The sequence below is a fragment of the Punica granatum genome, chromosome 2 (genome assembly GCF_007655135.1).
Source record: "Punica granatum isolate Tunisia-2019 chromosome 2, ASM765513v2, whole genome shotgun sequence".
Lineage (NCBI taxonomy): Eukaryota > Viridiplantae > Streptophyta > Magnoliopsida > Myrtales > Lythraceae > Punica > Punica granatum.
The window spans coordinates 42,993,225-43,018,527 of record NC_045128.1 but is presented as its reverse complement, the minus strand read 5'-3'; the positions used below and the strand labels follow the sequence as shown (position 1 = coordinate 43,018,527).

At 39.9% G+C, this 25,303-nt stretch overlaps 4 protein-coding genes across 5 annotated transcripts; 2 read left to right on the top strand and 2 right to left on the bottom strand.

Moving 5' to 3' along the window:
* The first annotated feature begins 2,713 nt into the window (after positions 1–2,713).
* On the top strand, positions 2,714–4,936 carry LOC116197575 (pentatricopeptide repeat-containing protein At3g49240, mitochondrial). Its single transcript, XM_031527751.1, has one exon. The coding sequence runs from the start codon at positions 2,859–2,861 to the stop codon at positions 4,794–4,796; it is 1,938 nt and encodes a 645-aa protein (XP_031383611.1). The 5' UTR covers positions 2,714–2,858; the 3' UTR covers positions 4,797–4,936.
* A 374-nt stretch (positions 4,937–5,310) lies between these two features.
* Positions 5,311–9,612, bottom strand: LOC116197576 (CLP protease regulatory subunit CLPX1, mitochondrial). 2 transcript variants are annotated; one of them, XM_031527753.1, is made up of 15 exons: positions 8,519–8,619; positions 8,395–8,453; positions 8,080–8,180; positions 7,890–7,969; positions 7,754–7,804; positions 7,356–7,430; positions 7,190–7,267; positions 6,945–7,001; positions 6,775–6,845; positions 6,565–6,664; positions 6,343–6,447; positions 6,172–6,234; positions 5,895–6,017; positions 5,630–5,785; positions 5,311–5,543 (listed from the first exon to the last, which is right to left on the bottom strand). In XM_031527753.1, the coding sequence occupies exons 2-15, from the start codon at positions 8,400–8,402 to the stop codon at positions 5,472–5,474; spliced, it is 1,140 nt and encodes a 379-aa protein (XP_031383613.1). In that variant the 5' UTR covers positions 8,403–8,453; positions 8,519–8,619; the 3' UTR covers positions 5,311–5,471. The 2 variants fall into 2 exon arrangements, with proteins under 2 accessions (XP_031383613.1, XP_031383612.1); XM_031527752.1 differs by lacking the exon at positions 8,519–8,619 and adding an exon at positions 8,645–9,612 and having other exon boundaries at positions 5,326–5,543.
* A 121-nt stretch (positions 9,613–9,733) lies between these two features.
* On the bottom strand, positions 9,734–18,887 carry LOC116194046 (structural maintenance of chromosomes flexible hinge domain-containing protein GMI1). The gene is given in 28 exon segments (XM_031522766.1): positions 9,734–10,333; positions 10,466–10,786; positions 10,909–11,100; positions 11,210–11,254; positions 11,338–11,395; positions 11,570–11,597; positions 11,723–11,854; positions 11,983–12,194; positions 12,491–12,557; positions 12,917–13,096; positions 13,195–13,313; positions 13,739–14,216; positions 14,405–14,521; positions 14,605–14,719; positions 14,831–14,852; positions 15,025–15,183; positions 15,337–15,463; positions 15,465–15,518; positions 15,621–15,633; positions 15,664–15,694; positions 15,924–16,014; positions 16,160–16,336; positions 16,406–16,435; positions 16,438–16,472; positions 16,569–16,704; positions 16,934–16,984; positions 17,080–17,163; positions 18,879–18,887. Coding segments are annotated over 28 exon segments (3,213 nt in total). The 3' UTR covers positions 9,734–10,203.
* An 887-nt stretch (positions 18,888–19,774) lies between these two features.
* On the top strand, positions 19,775–25,073 carry LOC116196886 (soluble starch synthase 1, chloroplastic/amyloplastic). Its single transcript, XM_031526809.1, has 15 exons — positions 19,775–20,295; positions 20,709–21,073; positions 21,237–21,314; positions 21,432–21,556; positions 21,948–22,029; positions 22,371–22,544; positions 22,840–22,921; positions 23,047–23,138; positions 23,213–23,275; positions 23,403–23,492; positions 23,742–23,866; positions 23,973–24,081; positions 24,163–24,218; positions 24,390–24,429; positions 24,550–25,073. Exons 1-15 carry the CDS (start codon positions 19,938–19,940, stop codon positions 24,706–24,708), a joined length of 1,998 nt encoding a protein of 665 aa, XP_031382669.1. The 5' UTR covers positions 19,775–19,937; the 3' UTR covers positions 24,709–25,073.
* Positions 25,074–25,303: the final 230 nt, after the last annotated feature.

Genomic DNA, 25,303 nt, shown 5'->3' with positions numbered 1-25,303 from the left:
ATGGGCCAGCCAGAGCTCGCCACGCTGTAGGATTCTCCGTATCTCATCTCCCCAATCTTGAGTGGGCCCTGCGCGTCGTTGCATGATTGATGTCCCATCAAATCACTTCTCGGTTTGGAATTTCAAAGTTGAGGTGGACCAACCCATCCTTCAGTTTAAATAAATCAATCAATCAATCAGGTTGCGTTTGATTTCATAATAAAATTTTAAAATTAGATTTTGATTTTGATTTTGAGTGGTATAAATGGAGCTTACTATTTGACTTTGTATGTGTTATGTTATTTTGTTGTGAAAAAAAGTGGTATAAATGGGGCCCACTCTTTGACTTTGTATGAATTATTTTGTATTGTAGTGGGTAGAGTTAAATTAGAATTGTGATTCTAAAATATCATCTTGAAACCAAACAGGCCCTCAATATCCAAGACTCAAATTGAAATTGAAATTAATGGCTCCTATACCACGACGCTCTCAGAAGTTGTTTCACTTACATGATTTTCTGCTAATTTTAAGTACGATTACAATGACAATGGATGCAAGCAATAATGTGATCACGACACACTTCCACTAGTGATGGGATGAAAAGGACATGACACAATACGTATTAGTGTTCTCGATTCTTCATAGGCTATCACGAGTTAAATCATGCGCGCATGGCTTTCTCTCGTGCATGAGCTGTCCTCAATCTCATCTTTAAAATATTAGCTACTCCTGGAGCATTCTGCCACTAAATTAAGAAAGTTGTAGAGACTGTTTGCTTGGCCATATATACTGTAATCGCATCAGGTGATAATCGTTATGCTGGCATACGTTCCGATCGAATTCGATCGGGAGGATATTGCCTGCCTTACTCTTATGATGAGCTACATGTAATCATGCTCGGACTTGACTGTTGTCGATGGATTTTGTGTGTCGTCCAGACAGTGTGCCGGGTGCACGGCGAAGTGCTTGGTTTAATTTTGTATGGCGGGTCCCTGATAGCTAAGAAAGTCTTATATGATAGCTTACTTCAACTTGACCAGCACACGGTCCTTTCTCTTCATTTATAATTTCTTGATCTTCTTTCTCTACTTTTCCACCCGCAATTATGATTAAAAAAAATGGTGGAATGAGAACGATGTATATACTACATGCAACAATCTTTGGCTCGTCCTCTAAATTAAGTTGGCGAAACGACTAAAAAGTTGGGTGATTAAATTGTTCTGATCGATAAAAATAACGTTAAAACAATATCATGTAAGGTGATTTGGATATTGAAGAGGGAAATGGAGATGGATTTTCGCCACGGAAAGCTTCTAATTTATGTTCGACTGATCATCCTTTTTTCCTGAATTAGATTACAAACGACAACATGAATAGATGGCTTAGGCATTTGAAAACCAAATTCCTCTGAGAAGAAAGGCATTTTCGGTTCAACGACTAAAGTATTTTTGACCTATTGGCTGAGATTATTAGTCTCTATTCTGTTATCACCTTGGTCTGCGTTAACGGTAAACATTTAAAAAGCATAATTGCATTAGGTGGAATCTTTTTATTATATCAATCAAAATAAGGTATAGCGCAGTAGAATACACTATCGCCCGATATTCTGGATTTGATACTTAGGTTGACTATTTTTTTTCCATTTATTAACTATTAGAATTTCTATTTCATGATACTGGAACCATGGACCTCCTTTATAATCAGAAAAAAATCTCTTCAATTATATACCTATCCATGGAAATGTACACGAATGGTTGCTAAGTGGGTCCAAATCCATAAATTCACGGGATTTATATGGCTCTATACTTATTTTTGAATATTATTGCGGTCTAAGAGAACAAAACATCATATAATTAATTGATCTTTTGGTTCAGATCGAGTCGCATTGCATCGATTTATTGGGAATCTCCACTGGTGCGTAACTCAACTATGCACCACTTGATCATGTTGCCGTTTCATTCTGCGGACTGTTGACTGAGAGTGTGAGATCTATTCAATTCTAATTTCTTCGTATATATGTATCCTCCTCATTTTGGAATATGATAGTACGTTTAACTCAGAGATGGTCGATTATATCTGCATGAGACCATTACAAGATAGATGTCGGCTCGGATGACAGGGGAATCCGCTCATCTCATTGGAGTCTTTGAGTTTTGAACTTTATCAAGAAACCGTGGAATATGATCTCTATAAATGTCATAATCAACGTGATGACTTAGAATCCGTTTGGGAGTATGGCGAGATGTTTCACAATCACTTTTTCTTATAATTTTAAGCAGATATGATGTTTGGTGAGAGTTTTTAAAATCACGATTTGTGTTAAAATTGGGTTGCAAACGTGATTTTATGAAGTTAATAGGTGCTTATAAAATCTGCTTATGCTTATTCTGTTTCAAGTATTAATAATTTTTTTTTTTTAATTTTCAGCAGTTTTAAATTAGTTTTATCCAAATACTTTAATTTATTCTGAATCAATACTTATTTTTAATAATTTTATTTCGGTACTTCTTCATCAACAACCGCACTCCCAAACCAAGCCTTATTTGAATTGGTCTCACCATTATTTACCCCCAAATGCCCGAAAAAATTGATCTCACCGTCATAATAAGAAAAAATTAGAAAGTATCAGGCCCAGATTTGTACCCAATTGTATAACGATTGGGCTTCACAAAGCCCATCCAGAGGCCCGCGTAAGACCAACGTCCATTGCGGTGGAATACCAAAAACGCCAGTTTCTTTCTTGTTCCAAAACCCTCGCTGAACCCTATCGGATCAAGTCCGAGCTCTCACAACCAGACTAGACTGCAGCCTGAGCAAATCCTCCGTTCCCGATCGGTCGGAACCCTAATCGCCTCTTTCTGTTGGAATCCGACCCTCCAATGGCTCTCTCTAAGCCCTCGTTCATAACCCACCTCCGAATCCTAGCAACCCCCAGCTTGCGCCGCCGATATCTTCCGCCGCCGTCTGTCGCCCGTCGCTTCCTCTCATTCGCCACCCCGGAGGAAGCTGCAGCCGAACGCCGCCGCCGCAAGCGCCGGCTCCGCATCGAGCCCCCACTTTCCTCCCTCAACCGGTCCTCCCAGTCCCCGGCTCCAGCAAAACCACCGTCGTCAATACCTCAGAATCCTAACTCCCCAAAGCTCCCGGAGCCTGTCTCTGCCCTCACCGGTAACCGCCTCAACCTACACAATAAAATACTGACCTTAATCCGCGAGAACGACCTTGAAGAAGCTGCCTTGCTCACCCGCCACTCGATCTATTCCAATTGCCGCCCGACGATTTTCACTGCTAATTCGGTCCTCCAAGCTTTGATCCGCCAGTCGAAATACTCTGACTTCCTGTCTCTCCACCGCTTCATCACCCAGGCGGGCCTCGCCCCAAATGTCATCACCTACAACCTCCTCTTTCAGACCTACCTAGACTGCCGGAAACCCGATACTGCAATGGAACACTATAAGCAGTTCATCAATGATGCCCCAATCAACCCGTCTCTCACCACGTATCGGATCCTAATCAAAGGTTTGGTCGATAACAACAAGGTCGAGCGGGCTTTGGAATTGAAAGAGGAAATGGGTGTTAAGGGTTTTACCCCCGACCCTCTGATATACCATTACTTGATGGTGGGTTGTGCGAAGAATTCTGATGCAGATGGGATTTTTAAGCTCTATGAGGAGTTGAAGGAGAAGCTTGGAGGTGTGCTGGAAGATGGGGTTGTCTATGGAGGGTTGATGAAGGGCCATTTCATTCGGGGAATGGAGGAGGCAGCAATGGAATGTTATGATGAGGCCGTGGGGCCGAACTCAAAGCTCAAAATGAGCGCGATTGCATACAATTCGATATTGGATGCATTGAGCAAAAACGAGAAGTTTGAGGAGGCGATCAGGCTGTTTGATAGGATGCTTGCAGAGCACAGTCCCCCAAGAAGGTTGTCAGTGAACCTGGGGAGCTTCAATGTATTGGTTGATGGCTATTGCTCAGAAAAGAAGTTCAAGGAGGCTATTGAGGTTTTCCGGAGAATGGGCGACTACAGGGTTACTCCAGATGTGTTATCGTATAATAATCTGATCAATCAGCTATGTGCAAATGGGATGTTACCTGAGGCAGAGGAGCTTTATGGGGAAATGAGCGAGAAGAAGGTGAATCCTGATGAGTACACGAATGTTTTACTGATGGATGCTTCTTTTAAGGCGGACCGACCGGATGATGCCGCGGGATACTTCACTAAGATGATTGATGCAGGTTTAAGGCCAAATTTGGCGGTTTACAATAAGCTGGTTGATGGGTTGGTAAAGGTTGGGAAGGTCGATGAGGCAAAGTCATTCTTTGACCTGATGGTGAAGAAGTTGAAAATGGATAATCCGAGCTACAAGTTTATGATGAAGGCACTCAGTGATGTAGGGAAATTAGATGAGGTGCTGGGTATGGTGGACCAGATGTTGGATGACGAAGGGGTTGAGTTTGATGAGGACTTGCAGGAGTTTGTGAAGGAGGAGCTGAGGAAGGGAGGGAGGGAGGATGATCTGGGAAAGCTGATGGAGGAGAAGGAGAGACTGAAAGCTGAGGCCAAGGCCCGAGAGGCCGAGGCTGCTGAGGCCGCCAAGAGGAGCGCAAGGGCTGCTTTGGCCTCAGTGATTCCATCGAAGTTGGTTGGAAATAAGGAAGGTGAGAAGGACTTGAATTCCAGTGGGAATGAGGAAGCAAGCGCAAGGAAAGGAGAGAATGCAGGGGATTCTTCGGTGGGGGAAGCAGTGAAGAGTGTGACTTCAGAGGGAAGTGAAATGAGACATGGCGAGACGACCGAGCAGGCAACAGCTTGAATATGAAATTCGGAGAATAAGACTGTTCAATTGTATCCTCTGCTTTTCTCCACAAAGGAAGTATCTGATTGTGAGTACAAATTTATCTGCTTATAGTCTTGCACTTGGTGAATACAGTTCCTGGCTTGGTTATCTCCAGACACCATTACCTTTGATCTACTTCCATATCAACACAGCCAATCATGCAGCTTTTCATTAATTAATTCTAACCCAAGAAGCTGAAGGGAAAGGAAATGCCGATTCGAGCTATGTTATGAGCACGATAATAGGGGGCATCTTGGTATGAAGCCTGACCTTTATTGGATGAAAAACAGCATAAAAAAAAATAAAAATTCCCTGAGAGGCCTCCGTACTATATGCAGCCCCAGTTGCGCATGCATCTGTGTATTAGGAGTGCGTATTAATTCACAGGGAGAGACTTCCAAATTCTATATGAGCAAACGAGCCCTTCTAAATCCCAAATAACGGGTGACAATGCCGCATTTGAGAATTAAACAAATTCTAGAGTAGTGGAGAAGGCGAACGACAATTGTAGGTAAAATGAAAAGCGAATGATGTACAGAGAATTATGATGGATTAAAATATACATGATACATGATATATTACTGTCCCAATAAATGTGATGAAAGACTTTATTATGTACACCTATCCCTGTGAATAGCTTCAACCAAATCGTTACATGCTGGCAACAATCTTTGGGATCTCGGCCTCCGCCTCAGGTTCCCCGTCGGAGCCTTCCACAGTTGCCTGCAGAAAAGAGAGATCCTCAGTATCATCTTCTTGAGTAACTTGCAGAGACGGATAATCAGCAGAGAAAAATAAATAAGTCGAACCTCCTGGTCCTTCGCTTTACTCTGCGCAAGGTAACGGTCAAAAGCTCCCTTTCCATAGAGGATCTTAGCCCCGCTTCCTTTTGCACCTACCCCAATGGCCTCTTCATCAACTATGACTGCATCTATTATATCATCCCCCATGCGGACATCAGGAATCTGGGCAGAACAAAATCAACTTTCAGGCAGGTATCATCCATCTGAAGAGAAGCACAAGTTCCTACGCCGGTTTACAACCACGATACAGAGAAAGAATGTCGTGAAATACCTCATACATCGCATCCATAAGAATGCTTTCTAGGAGCGATCGTAAGCCTCGTGCTCCGGTATTCTTTGCTATTGCTTTTCTTGCAACTAATCTCAAGGCATCATCAGTGAAATGCAGCTTTACCTGAAGGAGATTGAATCACGAGTTACGACAATCTCAACTAGTCAAGGGCCAACACAGCAATACAATTCAAAACTGACTGACAGAATGAATCAGTCGTTAACTGTTTCGGCTTTCCTCGTTATATGCTCTAGAGAGAAGTCTGATCAGGACTTACCCCATTCATCTGGAACATCTTCTTGTACTGCTTCCCTAAAGCATTTTTGGGCTCTGTTAGGACCTGAGAAAGGTCGCAAACAGAGTGAGATTGACTAATTTGACCAGATAGAATTTGTTCCAGACTTCATCACCATAGATTTGAACAAAACCGAGTTACGAATGGAAATACCTGAACAAGCTGGTTTTCTGTTAGAGCTGACAGGCTAACCAGGATCGGGAACCTTCCAACAAACTCAGGTATTAAACCATATGAAATGAGATCACTACTCTCCACCTGCCATATTAAGCACAGCACGTGGTATATATAGAAAGTCAGGAAAGAAAAAAGAAAAAAAAGAAGATATGATGCATAAAATGAAATTGCTGATCGGAGAAATAAAGGAACTCTTACAGTCTCTAACAAAGATGATGTTACAGTAGCATTTGTAACCCCGCCTGCCCTCATATTAGCTCGGACTGGAGCACCAAACCCAATTGAAGAATCTTGACGCCTGTATAGATTAGCCACAAATAAAGAAAATGGTTTAAGGAGATGCGTTTAACAATATTAAAAGAATAAAAAGGTACCAAGAATAAATCAAGATTAAACTATTGACACTACCTCTCCGAGATTGTCTTCTCTAGGTCTATAAATGCACCTCCACAAATGAAGAGAATGTCCTTCGTGTCAATCTATCATGAACATAAAAGACACACAACCTGATTATGAACAAGGTAAAGGTGGAAAAAGAAAAATCAACCAGTAAAAGGTGCAGAGAAACCACCAAGTACCTGAATATTGTCACCTCTAGGATGTTTTCGAGCACCCTTCTCGGGAACATTTACAACCTTCACGAGACAAGAAAATATTTAGCCACACAATGTGCAGAAGGCAAAATATTTCTTCAATATGCACACAATATATATACATATATAAATAAATAATGTAAAAATTATCATTTTACATGATTATTAATTCGAATAAAATTGCTTAAAAATGAAAGAATAGTCCTAATTTAAACAACAGGCAAACTTACAGTTCCTTCTAGCATCTTTAGGAGTGCCTGCTGCACGCCCTCCCCAGATACATCCCTACTGAGATTGATACTCTCAGCCTGCACCCAAATCAGAGCTGAGATCAGTGAGTATTAATAAAAATAATGCACGATGAAGAGAGACAAAATAAATATTAAGGGCTCCAACCTTTTTGGTGATCTTGTCTACTTCATCAATGTAAACAATGCCCTGCTGGGCAGCTGCAACGTTATAATCAGAAACCTGATACATGCAAAATAACAAAGAATATCAGGTCGACATGAAATCTAACACAGGCCCAGTAAAAAGGAAAAAAAAGAAAGTGGGTCTATCACAGCTCTGCTTGCTCCAGGTCAACGTTGATCGTCATCGACCACAACAATCAGGGGCAGCCACTACTTTAATCTATAAAAATTTACCACTGACGCGATTTATGCTAAAACTTCTCCAGGTCGTGCAAAAAAAAAAAAACAGGTACAATTTTCGATAAGTCATGCATCTCTATATTATTGCCTAATCAGCAAGCACAATTCCATGGAACAATTCTTTTATAGTAAAAAACTTACTGTAAGAAGCTTGTGTAATATAGACTCCACATCTTCCCCGACATATCCTGCCTGCAAGTGAGAATAAATGTCATTGAAAGTCCAAAAATGTTGAACCACTTGTTAATGATAGGGTCTCATTGAAAGTCCAACTTGCCTGAGTTAGCGTTGTTGCATCTGCTATCACAAACGGGACATTTACGAACCGAGCCAAAGTTTTGGCTAGTAATGTCTTCCCTGTCCTTGGCACAACATCAGAAAAGAATAATCAGGAGCAATAATCAAAAGAAGAATGAAGCTGTTTGTAACTACATTGCGAATTTTAGGGTATGGATAGAAGTAATGACCTGAGCCTGTAGGTCCCATGAGAAGGATGTTACTCTTCTCAAGTTCTACCGAGTCATCCTCCATTACATCTCCACTTCCATTCCCCGCTTCTCCAGCTGGCCTAACTTACAATATTGCCAAAACGATGTTAAAACAACCGAACAATTAGAAACCATGAATCAAGTACATTGCACGGCAAACAAAGATATTGAATATATACTAGGAATAACCATTCAGTTATATATATATATATATACTACCCCCATTTTCTTTGAATCGTAAGTTGGAACATCAAAAAACAAACAGATCATTATCAAGGTATCTGTCGTAATCACCTCTGCATGGAATCATGATATATCCGCTTGTAGTGATTGTAAACTGCTACCGAGAGCACCTGCAGACAAATTAGTTCAAATGGTTTATCCGCATCATTTCAAGCTAATAATACAAGCTCGATACCTGAAATCAAAAGTCTCCTCCTGCACTTCTCGGAATAAAGGATTCTTCCTTCTCATTTTTTTTTTTTCCTTTGGCCACTTAAATCAATCTCAAAGGTACTGACATGTTCAATTATCAAAACCAGACCTTCTTGGCTCTTTCTTGTCCAATGACAAACTTGTCGAGGCCCTTGCAAATCTCCTTTGGCGTTGGAAAATTATGGCCCCAATTCGATCCGCCCCAAGATCCTTCCTTCGAGCTTGAATCAAATCCACCCCCGCCAGACCCACCTCCGCCCAACTTGCCCGGGTTTGTCCTGGAATCACCGAGCCGGACAGTGACCCCTCCGCCGGGAGGCTGCCAGACCTCCGGTGGGTCCCCATATGAGCTCACAATACCTAAATTACCGCTCCAATTCCTGTCGTAGCCATAAGTTACACTAGAATAATCGCTTACTCCCGTCTCGTCACATACGAAGTCGCTCCTTTTACCACTCGAGCTCAGGGAAATCTTCCGATCATTGAGGAGCTGGGTGCCTTTCTCGGTGAAATCGCCGCGGAGGGAGACGGGCTTGAAGGAAGTGAAGTGGTAGGGAGAGTGGGTGAAGAAGCTGTCCCAATTGGAGCTGCTAGTGCGGTAAGAATTAGCCATGAAGCATCGGAACTGGGAGACCGTGAGGGAGGCTATCTCCCGGGAGGACCTGGACTTGAGCACCGCGGTCATGATTACTTTCTTGTTTTCCCGGCAAAGCGAGGGAAAATCTCAGGCTATGGCGGGGGAGAATTGACGGTCATAGAGGGGCTGGTATCGGAAATTGACTGAGGGCTTTGTGAGAACGGAGACTGAATCGAAGTGGGTGCCTGCGAGATTTGGGCATTAACGGGTAAAGTCCGCAGATTTTTCTGCTCGGAGAAAGAGAAAGCTAAGTGGAAGTGGACAAACGAAGAAGAAGATATTACAGGAAGAAAGAGCAAAAGCAGTAGAACACGACATTGAAGTCTACAATATCTGAAGTCTAGTGGTTCTGTTCTGAATGGGCCCAACGTTTCCGGCATGGGCTTTCGCTGACTGGCCTGAATTAAATGGATGCTCATCAAGGACACCTGGGCCAGCCCATGCTACAGCCCGATGTTGGTCCCGTGCCGGTGCCATTCACTCGAACCCGAAGTTGGTTTAGGTGCGTTTGATCCGTCGGTTGAGATTGATCTTGAACTTACAGTGCGTTTGAGAATCGTATTGAGGGTCCATACTTGCATCAATGCCATAGAAAAACAATGCACATCTCCCAGCAATTGGTTTCCACCAAGAAAACTAACCCGAAAGAGGACTAGTTTTGACTACATACAGATCATTGCAACTTTCTTCGCCATATCATGTTTCAATAATCACCGGGACCTGCAAGTTGTCGATACATACCAGTTCGATACCAAGCTACTGCTTTTCGATGTAAATCCCCATGGTCGTCATCGATCCTATTCTTTATCGCTTAACAAGAACTATTCTATTCCTAACTCTGCAACAAGTCTTCTTTCTACAGCGAGCAATCTGGACCAGCAAGAGCTAATTTCCCGTCGGTTTCATTCCACTGCACGAAATCCTTGAACAACTCTTTTCTCAAAGATTCCAGAATGTCGTACATCTTCCATAACTTATTGGTTTTCTCCTTGAAGGTTTTCAAACATTCCTCATGCTCTCTTTTAACCTTTTCAATGCAGTGGAGGGTTAGATCTCAACTCCTGTTTCTTCTCTTCGAACAGCCTCATGTTTTCTGCACTATTTCCTGAAGAGCCACCTGACCGAACTTTGGGCACAACTGGAAAGCAAATTTCTGGCTCCCTGAAAGACAAATTATTTAGCAAGTTCGTATTCATCTGCTCCTTGACTCAAGTATTGCAAATCAATGAAAATGTTCTTCTTGATTAGCTTCAATAAGGAAACAACACGAGAAGTATGGAGTAAGGGAGATACCAATAGCCAAGAGACATCAGACCATTTTCTCTCAAAATTCCTCCGTTGACGGATACTGCACCATGCTTGATGGACATCCGAGCCTCTTTCACGTTTTCCCTGGTGTCATTCACCTGAAGCTCCCCAAAGAGGCAATAGAATAGTGTTTCCCGAAGGCCTCCTCCCTTTCCAGTCCTGGTGCCCAAACTGTCAGTTTCTATATCAATCATATTAACCGCGTATCCAATAAATCCTTGAGGAATTTCTCCAGTTGGCAGAAAAGGTTCAGGTAATTTTAGCTCTCTCTCAGAATTATGGCCATAAAAATCCCCAGCATATGGCCTGCAAAACAACCATAACAGTAAGAATCCATCCCGTTTTTTCTTCTTCGTTTGATGAAGTATCTGACAACAAAGTTATTAGAGATTTAAGTCAGGATATGGACTTCTAATCTATATTGTTACATAATGTCGTCAAGGCACACGACAAGGAATTGGCCATTCATTGATACTCCAAGCTCAGCTGCTTTTGCATAAAGGGCAAATCTAGCATCAACTTCTCCATTTAGCTCATATTTCTTGAGAGAGAATGCCGCATCATAGGATCTACAGACAACCGCGAGCATCTGATCTTCCCCGAGGTACTTGGCTAATATTCTAAATAGTGGCAGATGAGAAACAATCTGTGAGTTCTTAGAAGGTGCTGGGGACTACAAGGCTTGTTAAGGAAATACGAGACTGAATTGAAAAACCAAGAAAGTTTAACCTGCTGAGTTGAGTAGTGGAAACTGTTCCAAGAAGTGCAATATGCCTGCAAGTTCATCCATGAATTTAATATTGTGTTCTTCTGAAGAGAAGTTCCCCAAAAGCTTGCATACGACAGAAGCTGCTGACTGATCCTTGCTCTGGATTCGTTCCAATATTTCCTCCTTTAGGAACAGATAATCCATTTCTAAGGCAGAAGGTCTTTTACATTTGTATAGCCAGAAGAAAAGGTCACAGTAAAATGGACCTTTAGTATACCTTATGTATGTGCTTGTGCATTTATCAGCATACCTTGTGAAACCATCATGAATTGTTCAATTTCGTCCTTTGAGTATGTTCTCAATATGTCCGATGAGCGAGCCCATTTCATCAATATCATCCTCAAGACCCTGTGGGTTGAGAACAGCTTGAAGTAATGAGGCTATCAATGGAATCATTTGGTAGAGCTTGGTAACTGAAACAAAATAAATAAGCTATATCCTTTTCTGTTGGAGTCGCTGAAGAGAAAAGGTACCTTAGTATTAATGACTGAAAGTAAGTTCTCTGCATTTACAGGGGTTGATAAGCTAGGGATCACCATAACATCCTCATTCTTACACAGTAGTAGAGTATCATTCTCCATCATTGAAGCATGCATAACATTAATCTGCATTAAAATAAATTGAGAATGTTCAACCCATGTTGATTCTTTCACAAGCATTGCCGAAGAATTCCTTACCACTTAGGTCCTCAAATTTAATCAAGTAGAAAAAATAAAGAAGCAAATGTACTAACCCTTGATTCCATTGTCATCTCCCTCTCCTCAGTTTGGGTCTCTATACTGAATATACTTTCGCCGTCAGATAAGATAGACAGCGAGACCGCACGCAATTTAACAGATATTACTAATTTACCAGTGGAGATACTTTTGGCAACTCCGCAAATTCTAATTTTGCCCCCAGCACCCAGGCTCATACCCTTCCAAGCGATGAAATTGAGAAAACTATTAAGTTAAAGAGCAAAATTGATGTAATACTGCGAAAAGAACAGAACAGCCTTTCACAGAGGTAATCGCACTGACTTCGTCATTCATCATAGGAGTACAATTTTACCATGCATAAATGAAGGACTTTCACTACTAAATGCTCCTTAAGGCATGACTAACGGGATAATGTCACTGTCAGATATTCTAGTACCTCGGATTTTCTTATTACACGAAATGATTTTCAAAAGCACATCCTGTAATTTTCTGGGACAGACATTCCTCTGGATACTGACTTAAGCAGATAGAGGTGCTGTATACCTTTCTTTCCATAGTATGCCACCACTTTCAAGATGCCACTGAGGTCAACAAATCCATTACTATCGACCTGAAAGTTCAAGAAAAGAAAAGATTAGGACTCTAAGGGCAGTGTTTCCACATGCTCTATAAATGATATAAAGAATCTCTCTTCGAGAAGACTAAGGAACCACAACTCATCGAGCTATAAAAGACAAATGTGTTGAGTAAATCTAGTCAGAAATACTTTACTATCAATTGAAACAGACTAAAGACTCTATGAAGATAAGCAAGAAGAATCAATTTAATTATCGAATACTGATCCATCAAAAAGGCCCAGCCTAGCATGAGAATTTTCATCCCTGATTTATGCGGGGACTCGGTCTCCGCATATACTCCTTACGTGATTTGTAATGTTGTATACAAGAAAGAGAGATGGTGAATGATTCAATCACCACCCCTGAAAAGGATAAAAAAAAACACTTTTATCTTATGCTTTAAACCCATCTCATCCTCAATGTAAAACCCATCCAGAACCAAAGGTACTTCAGTGTCCTCTGAGACGTGATTGCCATAAGCATCGAAAATCTGAAAGACATCACCAATCAGAACATGAAGAGAATTATATATCTTTCAAAGAAATTGCATAAATCGATTCAGTCTTCTCATTCGAAGTTATGGGAGGAATTAGAGGCCAGTCATGGCTGTACTTCTATTAGCAGGTATACGAGATAAAGGAAAATCCCTGTGACATTGCCCGAGCATGCTCTAAGAAAATCTGCATTATCATCCAGTAAAACTGCATATTCCGGGTAACTATGAATGTATAGGAGCATGTGACAAAAGCCTTCAATTAAATCAAAATCAAGCTATCAGTAAATAACTCCAACTTGAGCTCATCAATCACAGAACCAGGAACCAGCGGGTCTTTTAGTACCGTGGGCTGGCTTAATACGTGATGGGGATGCCCCGGAAAAACTGGCAAAAAAGAAAATAAGACATAAAACTGATCATCAAGAAAACATGATATGATAATTCTTAATATTAGGTAATATTAGGCATTGAATACCTTGACAAGGCATGAAGGTTGAAATTGATTCATCTTGCCGTCCAATCGCCAATTTTGCCATATATGCTGGGCGTATTAAGTCTAATGCAGTGCTTTCAATCATTATATCATGAAGAAGAATCATGTTTCAGAGATTGTGCTTTGATGAATCAACCTTGACACGGATGGGATTGCTGAAAGGCATAGAACAACCTGCATACCTCAACAATCAGAGCTCTTTTTTATTAACTGAAAGATCTGCTTTAAATTTTTTACACACGTAGTAACACTTCCTGTTACGAGTTTAACCGTGATGTCTTGGCTTGATGTGAATTGAACACGATTCTCATAACTGTCGTAGCATGCAATGGACGACCGTGGGAAACATGATCCAACTCCGTAAACACCAACTTTCCGGAATGATTTCGGGAACTTGCTTCCAAATGCAAAGACATAGAGACCATGTAACCCTTCATGGGAAGAAGGTGTCTTCCTTAACGAGTACACATGATCATCTTGAGATTTATCAACAGCACTTATAAATTTGACCTCCATAGTCATTTCTATGTTTTCCTTGATGATGAATTTCTGAGCCAATTTAGTCGAAACACTGGAGGAACCGAAGCTTGAAGGGCGAAGAACAGCCACAAGTTCCCTTGGTGTGTCTCGTCTGGCAGATATTGGTCCATCACTAGGTAATGCCTTGAACAGAAATCAACATTAGATATCACTGAATTGTCGAAAAAGAAAACAAGAAACTAGATATCACTTTCTTTTCGAGTTTCAAACAATGGTGAAAGTTGTTTTCTTTTATTCAAGAGCTGGAATTAGGTGATAATTTTAAACTATTCAAAGATTCAATATCAAACTGAGACATTCAATACACTCACCCCATCAATCTTTAGTTCTTCACAATCTTCACATCCAAGCAAGTCAATTCTACAAGGAAGTTTTTGGCGCTGCTTCTCCAACTGGGATTCCCATTCAGATTCTTCAATAGATACCAACTAAATTTGCAGCATGCAGATCAAATTAATATGCCAAAGCATATAAATTGTCATGGAAAGAACTAGATATGCATATTTAGAACCTTTCCAGAATCAATCAAACCGATCGGCAAGGACTGAGAGTTGTGGATATCTAAATCGGGATTTTCATCTATGTTGGATAATTTGCGGCCATCCCCCTCAGGCACTGGCAGAGGTCTTTCACAGACAAATTATCTGTCAAATATCTCGTGATTATCTTTTTCTAAAGTAGTGAAATATGCAGAGAATTTTGCACATTTTGCAGCATACCCTTCACAATCACTGTACCTGCAAATAGTTCGTGCCTCCCCTGTAGTAAAAGAAATATGAAAAAAAAATTTATGGAGATCAAGCCACAGCTTTGGTATAAAAGTTGAGTCACATAGCCATTAGAATATTTGGGATTGTTGTACAGCAAATAGGTCTGAGAATTTGCAATTTGGTCCAACTTAATGAGTTCAAAATTAAGAGAATCTACCTACCACCAGCATCCCCTTGAAGACCTTCCAATGAAAAGTACTCCAAAGTACCATAGACATTATTCTTATGAAATCCTGCATATGCGACCTTCAAAATTTTGATTTTCTGACCACTTCTCTAGGACTTTCCCTTCCTTTTCATTCCTTGATGCACCCTTACAACTAAGAGATTAAATCAAACTCATTCAGACTGCTTCAGATATTAATAATGGAAAAACTCAATATCTAGTTATGGGAAGGATGAGAAAGCACGAGACAAGTTTAAATATGCTTCACTTAACTAATGAAAAAGTGAAATATGTCGTGTATTCTTACCATCAGAGGACATGCCAAGAGCCTTCTTATTTGAAGGGTTGATAACAAACATCGGTTGGCCCTCACCACTGTTGCTTTCTTCATCATATTGGTTATGCATTTGGAAAATCCAATCCTGATACTCCTTTTTCCAGTTGCAAAGGAGTCAACAGCTTCCCCTCTCTATAAACTTCCACATTGACCTCTACATATGATTCTTTAATTTAGAACTATGTGACACACATATATAATGGTGATTTGGAAAAAAAATGATAATTTAGACCAAAGTTGTCAGATTTATTCACCTTTTTTCTCCATCTGAAGACCTTCCAAGGTTCTTAAGAGCACAGGTAAAAGAGTTGTGCTGGGCAAGGTCTGTCTGTAAAAGGCAAGGAAATCATTTGATTAAAGTTCAACACTATCAGCAGATCATAATAATGCAGTAAGCTGCTAGTACTGGAGCATTCTTTACCTTAGAAGGAGTGGGATAGAACCCTGTGTCAGTATATGCAATCATCGTACTTTCTTATTACAAGCTATCCAAATAATAATTTAAAGATTGAGAACTACATTCATACTAATTGCAGTGACAAGCAACTCAACCCTACCAATAAAGCATTTTGCTCTCGAGTAGCATCTCTTCAATCGATGAGCTTTATCTCCTTTCCCAGACTTTGGTTCCATGAAAGGAAGCCGTACCTATGGAAACCAGAGCACACGATACTATAAGATTTAATGATACGATAATTCATACATTAGATCTTATGAAAGCCTTGGAACCCTTCATAAAAGTCTTGAAAATTTAAATGGTTACGAGACATTCATAATTTTTACCAAACATTACACAAACAAGTTCTTGATTGATAAACCAGTGATTATGGTCGAAACTCGCCCACCGAGAATCTGGAAGTAACCGACCAAGTCTCTGGATTGAAACACGGCTAAAGGTTTCATAATTTTCAGCAACTCCACATCCTTCAGCTTCTAAATCCTCCAAGATCCTCTCGATATTCTCCTTGCCCTACAATTTGAAACGTAAATAGCATCCCAACAGTCAAGAAATGTAAATATTACAAATAACACTTTCTACCTGAACAAAAGGAAAATAAACACATTTTATTTCAAGCGTGCATTGGCTTCCATAGCAGTTGCGCAACCTGAAAGTTAAAAGGAAGACAAAGTCATTTAAGCTGTTTCCTTCCACCTGCATGAAAGAGGAGGACAAACTTAAACAAGGGGAAATACATCCTTACCAGGAGATTCGGATGCCCTGGTTTTTTGGGTAATAGAGAAGTGCACATGTATGACAAACTCTGGCCCGTTGCAAGAATGTAAGTTGGTAACTACAATCTCTCCACCTTCAATTTCAGCTAAATCAACACCATCAACCTGAAAGACAAAGAACTCAAATCCCAAGCCATGATCCTTAAAGAGGCGTGTCAAATTAATAATCATTAAAATCGGCTGGTTAAACCAAACCCTTACAACACAAAGTTCTGTACATGTCGAAATTCCAAATCCATTAGAATAATCCACATTCTATCCACAAGAATCATATGGCATCTGAGAAATTCAAGTGGAAATAGCATGCTCCAATATAAAGCAATTACAATAGAACCTGAAATACAGCTGGTCTGCAGGTCTTCCCATGCTTGGATACTTCATCACACTGCTTGTAAAATGAAACAAAAACACAGATGAAATTTGATGTAGAATTGCCATTTTTTGGCTTGAAGATAGAAAAATTATGTGCTGCAGTAAGACCTAAATATAGGGAAAATAGATGTCCTTCAGCTTGCACAGTTCAAATGCATTGACATTTCTCTTTCTAGGCTCAAAAATTTCAACCTGTCAAATTTCCAAGCAATGAGATACATAAAAAGAAAGGGTCATGTCAAGCATGTTCATTCTCTAACTACATGACAACTCCTATCATTATATTCCTTGTTAAGTTCAAAATTCATATTAACCAATTTTTTCTTCGTATCATGCTCATACCATTTGACATCTCAATTTGGGATCTAACAAAAAGAGATTATGAATTTTCAATGTGCCGGTGCTTTCCAAGAATATATCAATTACTTTATGTAGCCAAACATCAAGAAATTAACCACCTTTTTAGATCATCCATATAATGGTCCTTGATATTGGTCGAGTTACTGTATGAGAGAGAATGGTTAGAAGAGAAAGAACGTGATATATGAGCTCATTTTGGATTTCTGATGCCCCCATCAGTCTAAATAGAAAATGAGAAATTAAAGGAAAATTTATAACTCTCTGCAGAAACTGGGTCTCCAGAAAGTCCATCTCAAGCTTGTATCAAATGTCAAGACGACAAGAGGGAAGTCATGATCGTTATAATATAGAAAATATTGAAAATCTCATCCTCAGGGGTTGTTGCATGCCCTCCAAGTAAATTGAGAACCAGAATTATCAGTAACGCTTACTCTTTCAAGATGTAACATGTAAACTTTTTTAATGTGTTTGGTTTTAGAGTTGAGTTGAGTTGAGTTTTGATTTTAATTGGTTTGTAATGATTGTGATGATGAATTATGAGAAAAAACGTGTAAAACTAATGAATAGTTGAAGATGAGGCCACCTTTTTCAGAATCTCCAACTGAGACTTGCTCGTAGGGAAGCAAACAAATGTGCTTATTTGATTGCAGAATGGTATAAGATGAAGACGTGCCCTGTAAATTGGGTGTCATTACCCATCTTCATTGCTAGATTTGATGGATGGGGATATTATTGGTACTGAGCATTCTCCTGATACTGTACCGGATTTGTATGTGCATGATTGCGGTTAGGCAGTAAAATGAGGAAAGTTTAGAGAGAGAGAGAGAGGAAAAAAAAAGAAAAAGGAAAGGTTACTGGCCAAAAATAGAAAATCCGTTTAGTTTCGGAATAGGATTTCAATTCTACTCCATTCTATTCGGGTCTGGACAAAATATGTAATAGTAGATGGAGAATTTATTATTAAAAAAATTATTGTAATAATAGTTAAGAAAGAAGTAAATAAGAGAATTTATTATGAAATAGGGGAAAAAAATTATTATTAAAAATTGATTGTAGTAATAGTTAAAAAATATGTGTGGAAATTTATTATTAAATGGGAGGGATTTCGCTAACATGATTTCATGTCACCGTGATACGTTTAGTACTTCGGTTCAAGTGTTTAATATTTTTAATAATGGTGATTAGAATAAGTGTTTATTACTTCTACTTTCAATTTAAGTGTTTAGTATTACGATTGAAGCGTTTAGTATTTTGTATAATTCACCACTACTAAATATTTTAATTAAAATACTAAACATTTAAACTGAAATACTAAACGTGTTATGATAATACGAAGTTATATTAGAATTTTTCGAAATAGGAGAAAAAATGATAATTAGGTTGTTGAATCGAGAAAATAATGGAATGAAGTGGAGTGAAGTCAATTTTTCCCACGTTGGATGTGCGTAAATCCTCCACTCCATCGCACATCCAACGTTGAGGTGATTCCGTGCCACGGTCCATGGAGCCGAAATATCCAAAACTAAACGCCACCCTAATCTACGTACCAGGATCATAGATGCGTCAATTTCGATGGCATTTTCGTGGATGACGTACGCCTCAGACCCACCCAGTGGGGTCGAGTCGAGGCTAGTATCAGGTGGACCGTCATCTTTTGTTAAATAGTGGTTTTGTCGCTCGTATGGTGACGTGGCAATATTCTATTAGGTAATTGAGCTGATTGGGGTTCGGGTCTACGGTATCATCCCCGCACCAGAACTTCGCGTATTCTGGATCTGGTTAACATCTCACTTGCAGCTGTCCCTCTCCCCCACCCCCGACCCAAAAGAGGAGAGAAACAAATGCGAAATTGTACTTTTTTCTTTCTTTCTTTTTTTCAGTGAAGTTCATAATCCCAGCATTTTTCTTCCTTTTGCTCCTACAATTTGTCCTTATTCGATAAACTTTTTTGATACACCGCTTAATATTAAAAAAATCAACAAAACTCACTTATTCAGAATAAAATGGACCCATTTAAGGGTAGATTTCTACCAATTGTGACTCAATTCTAAAAGCCTTAATTAAAGAATATATACCGAATCACTAGATCCGACTTAGCTTGTTGATTTCGAAAATTGTTTAGCCATTCTTAGGATAAGTTGAAGCATTGGTAAATTTGCGATAAATTATGAATGAACTTATCGACACGACACGTATATTCAATCATAATCTCAACTGGAAAAACGCACTCGCGCTAATGAATCACGGGCACAAAGAAAAAAATGAAAGAGAAATGAATAGGAAAAATAAAATGGAAAATAACAAGGGAGAGGATTTGATGGTTAATTGACCAAATTATTAAATTGTAGAAAATATGGTAGAGGAAGTTATAGAAACTTTTGATTAATTTTTTTCTAATCAACTTCGTTATAAGAAGATTATTTAAGATTTTGCGGTCGCAATCACGCTTTCCGCTTTCTCAGATTTTCTTTGCTCCTTCAACCGAACTTCACGATACTTTCCTTCTGATCACGGCCACTTCGTCTCCTCTCTCTCTTCCCCACCGCTCTTCGCCCGTCCTTCCTTCCCTTCTCCACGGCCAGTTCAGTTCTCGGTTGCTTTCTTCCATGGAGGCTCTGACGTTCGCTCTCGCGCTTCCATGTGAACCATCATCCATTTGCTCTGAGAAAGCCGGACTCTCCAGTCCGGGAGCTGGTCGACGGCTGTGTCTTGTTTCTATGCGCCGATGGATGACTAAAGGAGCCAGCTCGCTGGCGCTCAGAAGATCGGTGACAGCCAATGGTGGAACGGATCATGAGTATGACGTGATCGGTGACCCGCAGTCGCAGGGAAGTTTCTCTGCGGTTGAAGACGAGAAGAAGAAGAAGAAGATGAGCGGCGGGGAGAATGGTTTGGTGATGGACGCTGAGAGGGACAGCTCCGGCTCTATAGTCGGCTATCAGCTGGTTTCACCTCCTCAAACTGGTAAGTGAATTCTACTGCTCGTTTAAGCTATTAGAGAGGCAAAGACTGATGCTGTTGAAAAGCTCATAATATGCACTTCGAGACTTCAGTGGAATTTGCTGATTCATACCGTAATATGTGCACTTGATTTATCAACTAGTGGCCATGTGCCGAGTATGATACCGGGTATTGTTATGAAAAGCAAAGCTGTATTTATCGATATCTTTTCGAGAGAGTCATCATAATTTATATATGTAATTCATTCAGTTCAACAGCACGGATTTCTCAGTTGCTCAGAAATGTCTTGCCACATTTCTCCAACTTTCGGTTCGGCTTTTGATTATGAGGATATCCATGTTATCGTCGGTATGAATATGATGCGATTATTTTGAACAAGATATGTGGAGCTCATTTGGAGTTCCATGCGCTTTCAGGTGTAGATGGCAATGGAGTTGTTAGCCCTCCAGAAGATCTGCATACTGTTGAGGCAGAGGAGGCTGAGGAGGTTGGTCCCAAAGAAATGGAAACCAGAGTAACTTATAATGTCGTGTTTGTCACATCTGAAGCAGCTCCTTATTCCAAGACAGGGGGCTTAGGGGATGTTTGTGGATCATTGCCCATTGCACTAGCTGCTCGAGGGCATCGGGTTATGGTTGTCTCCCCGAGATATCTTAATGGGACCTCCACAGATGAAAATTGTGCTGGAGCTGTTGATTTGAAGTGTCCCACAAAGGTTTATTGCTTTGGAGGTATTCAAGAAGTTGGCTTCTTCCATGAATACCGGAAAGGTGTCGATTGGGTAAGGATTCTTCTCCTTGCAGGGCCACTATCCTCCTGCAAAAGATGAAATTATTGTTCTCTTTTGGTAGAATTCTTTTCAACTCAACAATTTATCTATATCTTACCTTTTCAAGCAAAGATAGGGATCGCTTATCAATTCTTTCCTCTTATGGAACTCTCAGGTATTTGTCAATCACCCCTCCTATCACCGTCCTGGAAATCCATATGGAGATGTCCATGGTGCTTTTGGTGATAATCAGGTATGCTTTTTGGTTCTCTCTGCCTCAAGCCTGTACCCCACTATTTGCAATTTATATTGGTTCGGTGGTATGCAGATTATTTTTTGATAATGACATGTTTTTCCACTGGTTTTACAGTTTCGGTTCACTTTACTTTGCCATGCAGCGTGTGAAGCCCCTTTGGTACTCCCACTGGGAGGGTTCACATATGGAGAAAATTGCCTCTTTCTAGTCAATGACTGGCATGCAAGTCTTGTGCCAATGTGAGTGAGTTTCATATCTGTTCATTCAAAACCATTTGAGCTTGACTGACAATCTGATGTCAGATTGTATCACTTTAAGAAGTATATATAATCCTACGTTTGACTTTCCTCGGTATCCTATTTTGATCATTTTACCACTTCATTCTTGAAATGAGGACTTTGCTCTTGACTAATTTGACTTGGTACCACAAGTCATGATAATAATTTAGTCACGTGGGACATATGCATCTTACTTGGACTAATTATTTTTCATCACCTATCCCGGGAGTTCTTCTTAAGTTACTTCTGTAGCCAATGATTCCCTTGCTGCTGTGCTTTGAGATCTTCCTTCAATTTTGCTGCTACTCATAACCTTGTTGCAAGATTTATTTGAGAAATTCCTCTGCTGCAGAATCTTGGCAGCCAAGTATCGACCATATGGAGTCTACAAGGATTCCCGGTGCATTCTGGTGATACATAACCTAGCACATCAGGTGAAATTGCTTAGCTTAAATATCCAATCAGACATGACATTTCTTTTATTCCATGGCATAAATCATTTCTCTTATTTAATCATTACGACTTCTTTGCATCTGGCAGCATTGCAAAGAAATAATGAAAATGGAAATAATGAAATTTGAAATTAGAAATTGGAGTTTTTGGTGCAGGATTAGTTGAAGCATCACTAGGAAATTATCAGCTGCCTTGTTTATGATTTCATACTCTCAAAAAGTCCTTATGATTTGCTTTAGCACTTCTCAAAGTTTGCAGAGTTAGTTTATTCAATAATGTGTTATAAGTCAGGAGTGCAAACAAATTGTATTTTCCTTGCAAGGGAGTTGAAGCTGCGGCAACATATAAGAATTTGGGACTGCCCTCAGAATGGTATGGTGCAGTTGGATGGATTTTCCCAACATGGGCAAGAACACATGCTCTTGATACCGGTGAAGCAGTCAATCTTTTAAAGGGGGCAATTGTGACAGCTGATCGAATACTTACAGTGAGCCAGGTTGTTCACATCATCCATCATGCATGGTTTGCAGACAAACATAAATATATATATACATATATATATATATATATATATATAAGTATTATGCATATGCTGTCAGCCAAATATTGGGAAATGTCCTATCTTCATGTCGCCTTTTGGCAAATTCTCCCGGTACAGAATATTGAGCACCTGTCTAGTGATTACTCCATGTAACTAGTATTTCTTTTACCTTTAGTAGAACAGTTCGGTTTCCTATTATAGCAATGTATCGCACTGCAGTTCGCTCAGAGGTTCTTCTTTGCAAAGACAGGGTTATTCATGGGAAATAACTACCAGTGAAGGGGGTTATGGTCTGCATGAACTATTGAGCAGTCGGAAGTTTGTTCTCAACGGTATATGGATAATAAATGCGATCAATCTTCCACTCAAGACAAGTTGTTTTCATAATTATTTTCAACAGCCATCTCATGGAACATCTCTCTGAAAATCTTTTCCTGATGTTTGCAATCTGAAATAGGAATCACCAATGGCATTGATGTGAAAGAATGGAACCCTTCTACAGATGAGCATATTTGTTCCCATTACTCGTCCACTGACCTTTCTGGAAAGGTGTGCAGGACTTCGATTTGTGAGGGATTCTTGGTTAAGAACTCATCTTAATATTGAGTCTTGATAATCTACAGGTGCTATGCAAGACTGCTCTACAGAAGGAACTCGGTCTTCCAATCAAACCAGATTGTCCATTGGTAATAGCTACAATACCACTTTTCACAAGCTTGATGGCAAAACTCCTTTATCCTTTGCTGAGATTGGTGGCACTCCTCAATTATCCTTTTGTTTTCTTGATTTAATTTTCTAAATGAACTTATGTAGATTGGGTTTATCGGGAGATTGGACTATCAGAAAGGGATTGACATAATCCGCTCAGCAACTCCAGAGCTCATGGAAGACGATATTCAATTCGTAAGTGAGTTCTCTTCTTTCTGTGCACCATGTTGGGAAATCTCATGGAGAAATGTTTTCAAGATCCTCTCTGCTCTTTTATGGGCATTTCTGAGTCCCTATGTTGTGCTTTAAACCCCCTCTTGATGTTTGGATGCTTAATATCTGTTATGCACATCTAATTTGTCCAACTGTTTAAGAATTTCTGCTCGGATTAGGCCCATTTCTCTCTGATTCATCTAAAACTTGCAATTTCTCCGATCTTTCCAGGTTATGCTTGGGTCCGGGGATCACCAATATGAGAATTGGATGAGATTAGCAGAGTCAACTTATAGAGAGAAATTTCGTGGCTGGGTTGGATTTAATGTTCCAATTTCTCATAGAATAACTGCAGGGTAAACAAAGTCGAATTTTCTGGTTCCATTAGCTGAATCATGAATGCATTTTTTTGGTTTGGCCTCTCATTGAGGTCTTCACAAACTTTGGTTTTTGAATGAATAGCTGCGACATCTTGTTGATGCCATCACGGTTTGAACCCTGTGGGCTGAACCAGTTGTATGCGATGAGATATGGAACCATTCCTGTAGTTCATGCGACGGGAGGACTCAGAGTGAGTTGCAAATTGGTCATTAATGAATTGTCCTTTAGATGACCATGATGCATTTAACATCTCCTCCTCTCTTGTCCACAGGACACTGTACAGAACTTTAAGCCGTATGCTCAAGAAGGAAAAAGCGAGGGTACCGGGTATGTGATAAATCTTACAATTCAAGCTCCTTCATACGGCTTCTCGTGATGTGGTCCTAGTAGAATCCTTTATATACTCTATAAATGGGATAGACCGACTTTCCTTCTGATGTCAAGAATCAGCTAAATTCTAATTGCTCATAAATTCAATTTCTTTGCTGGACTTGCTAGGTGGACATTTTCTCCACTTACGAAGGAGAGTATGCTATCGGTAAGTCAATGTCATCATGCGCTTTTCACACCTCTTTCAAACTAGAGCAGGACGAACTCTGGCCTATATGCCATATGAGTGCTTGATCTCTTCCCATTGATTGGACATTTTTATTTCTAGGCACTACGGACTGCTATTAGGACGTACAGGGGGCACAAGGCTTCATGGGAGGGACTCATGAAGAGAGGCATGGAGAAGGACTTCACGTGGGAGAACGCCGCAATTCAGTACGAGCAAGTCTTCCACTGGGCTTTCCTCGATCCGCCTTATGTTAAATGAGGCAATAATGAGACGATAGTTAGAACAAGAAAGCAAACAAAGAAACGAAATCAAAAAGTACTGCGTTCCCGGTAGATTTCGGAGATAAATTATGCGGGAGACGGCCTTTCACCTATCCAATTGCTTGGCAGTTCTTGTGCCATAGTGTTTTGTTTCTTTTGAATTTCTTGCATTTACGCCCATTCCGGGCTTGCTTATTTATGATATATGATATGATTGACCTTCTCAGCCGTGAGTTTTCTTTCCTTCGTGATATATGTAATGTAATTCACAACGATTTTGTTCTTGGAGCAGAAGTTTCTGTGTTACACTCGTCTAAAGAATCGAATTTCTTTCCTAATCAAATGACGGTCACTTTGGTTTCAGAGTTTAGTTTAATTGAATTTTGATTTTAATTGATTTGTAATGATTGTGATGTTGAATTATGAGAAAAAATGTGAAAATAATGAATAATTAAGATAATTTATTATTAAAAATTAAATTGAATAGTTAAAAAAATTAAAGAAAAATAAAACAGTAATAATTGTATTGTTCGCTTTTGCTGCGTAGTTAGTAGAGTTAAAATTAGAGTTAAAATTTTAAAATTAAATTATGA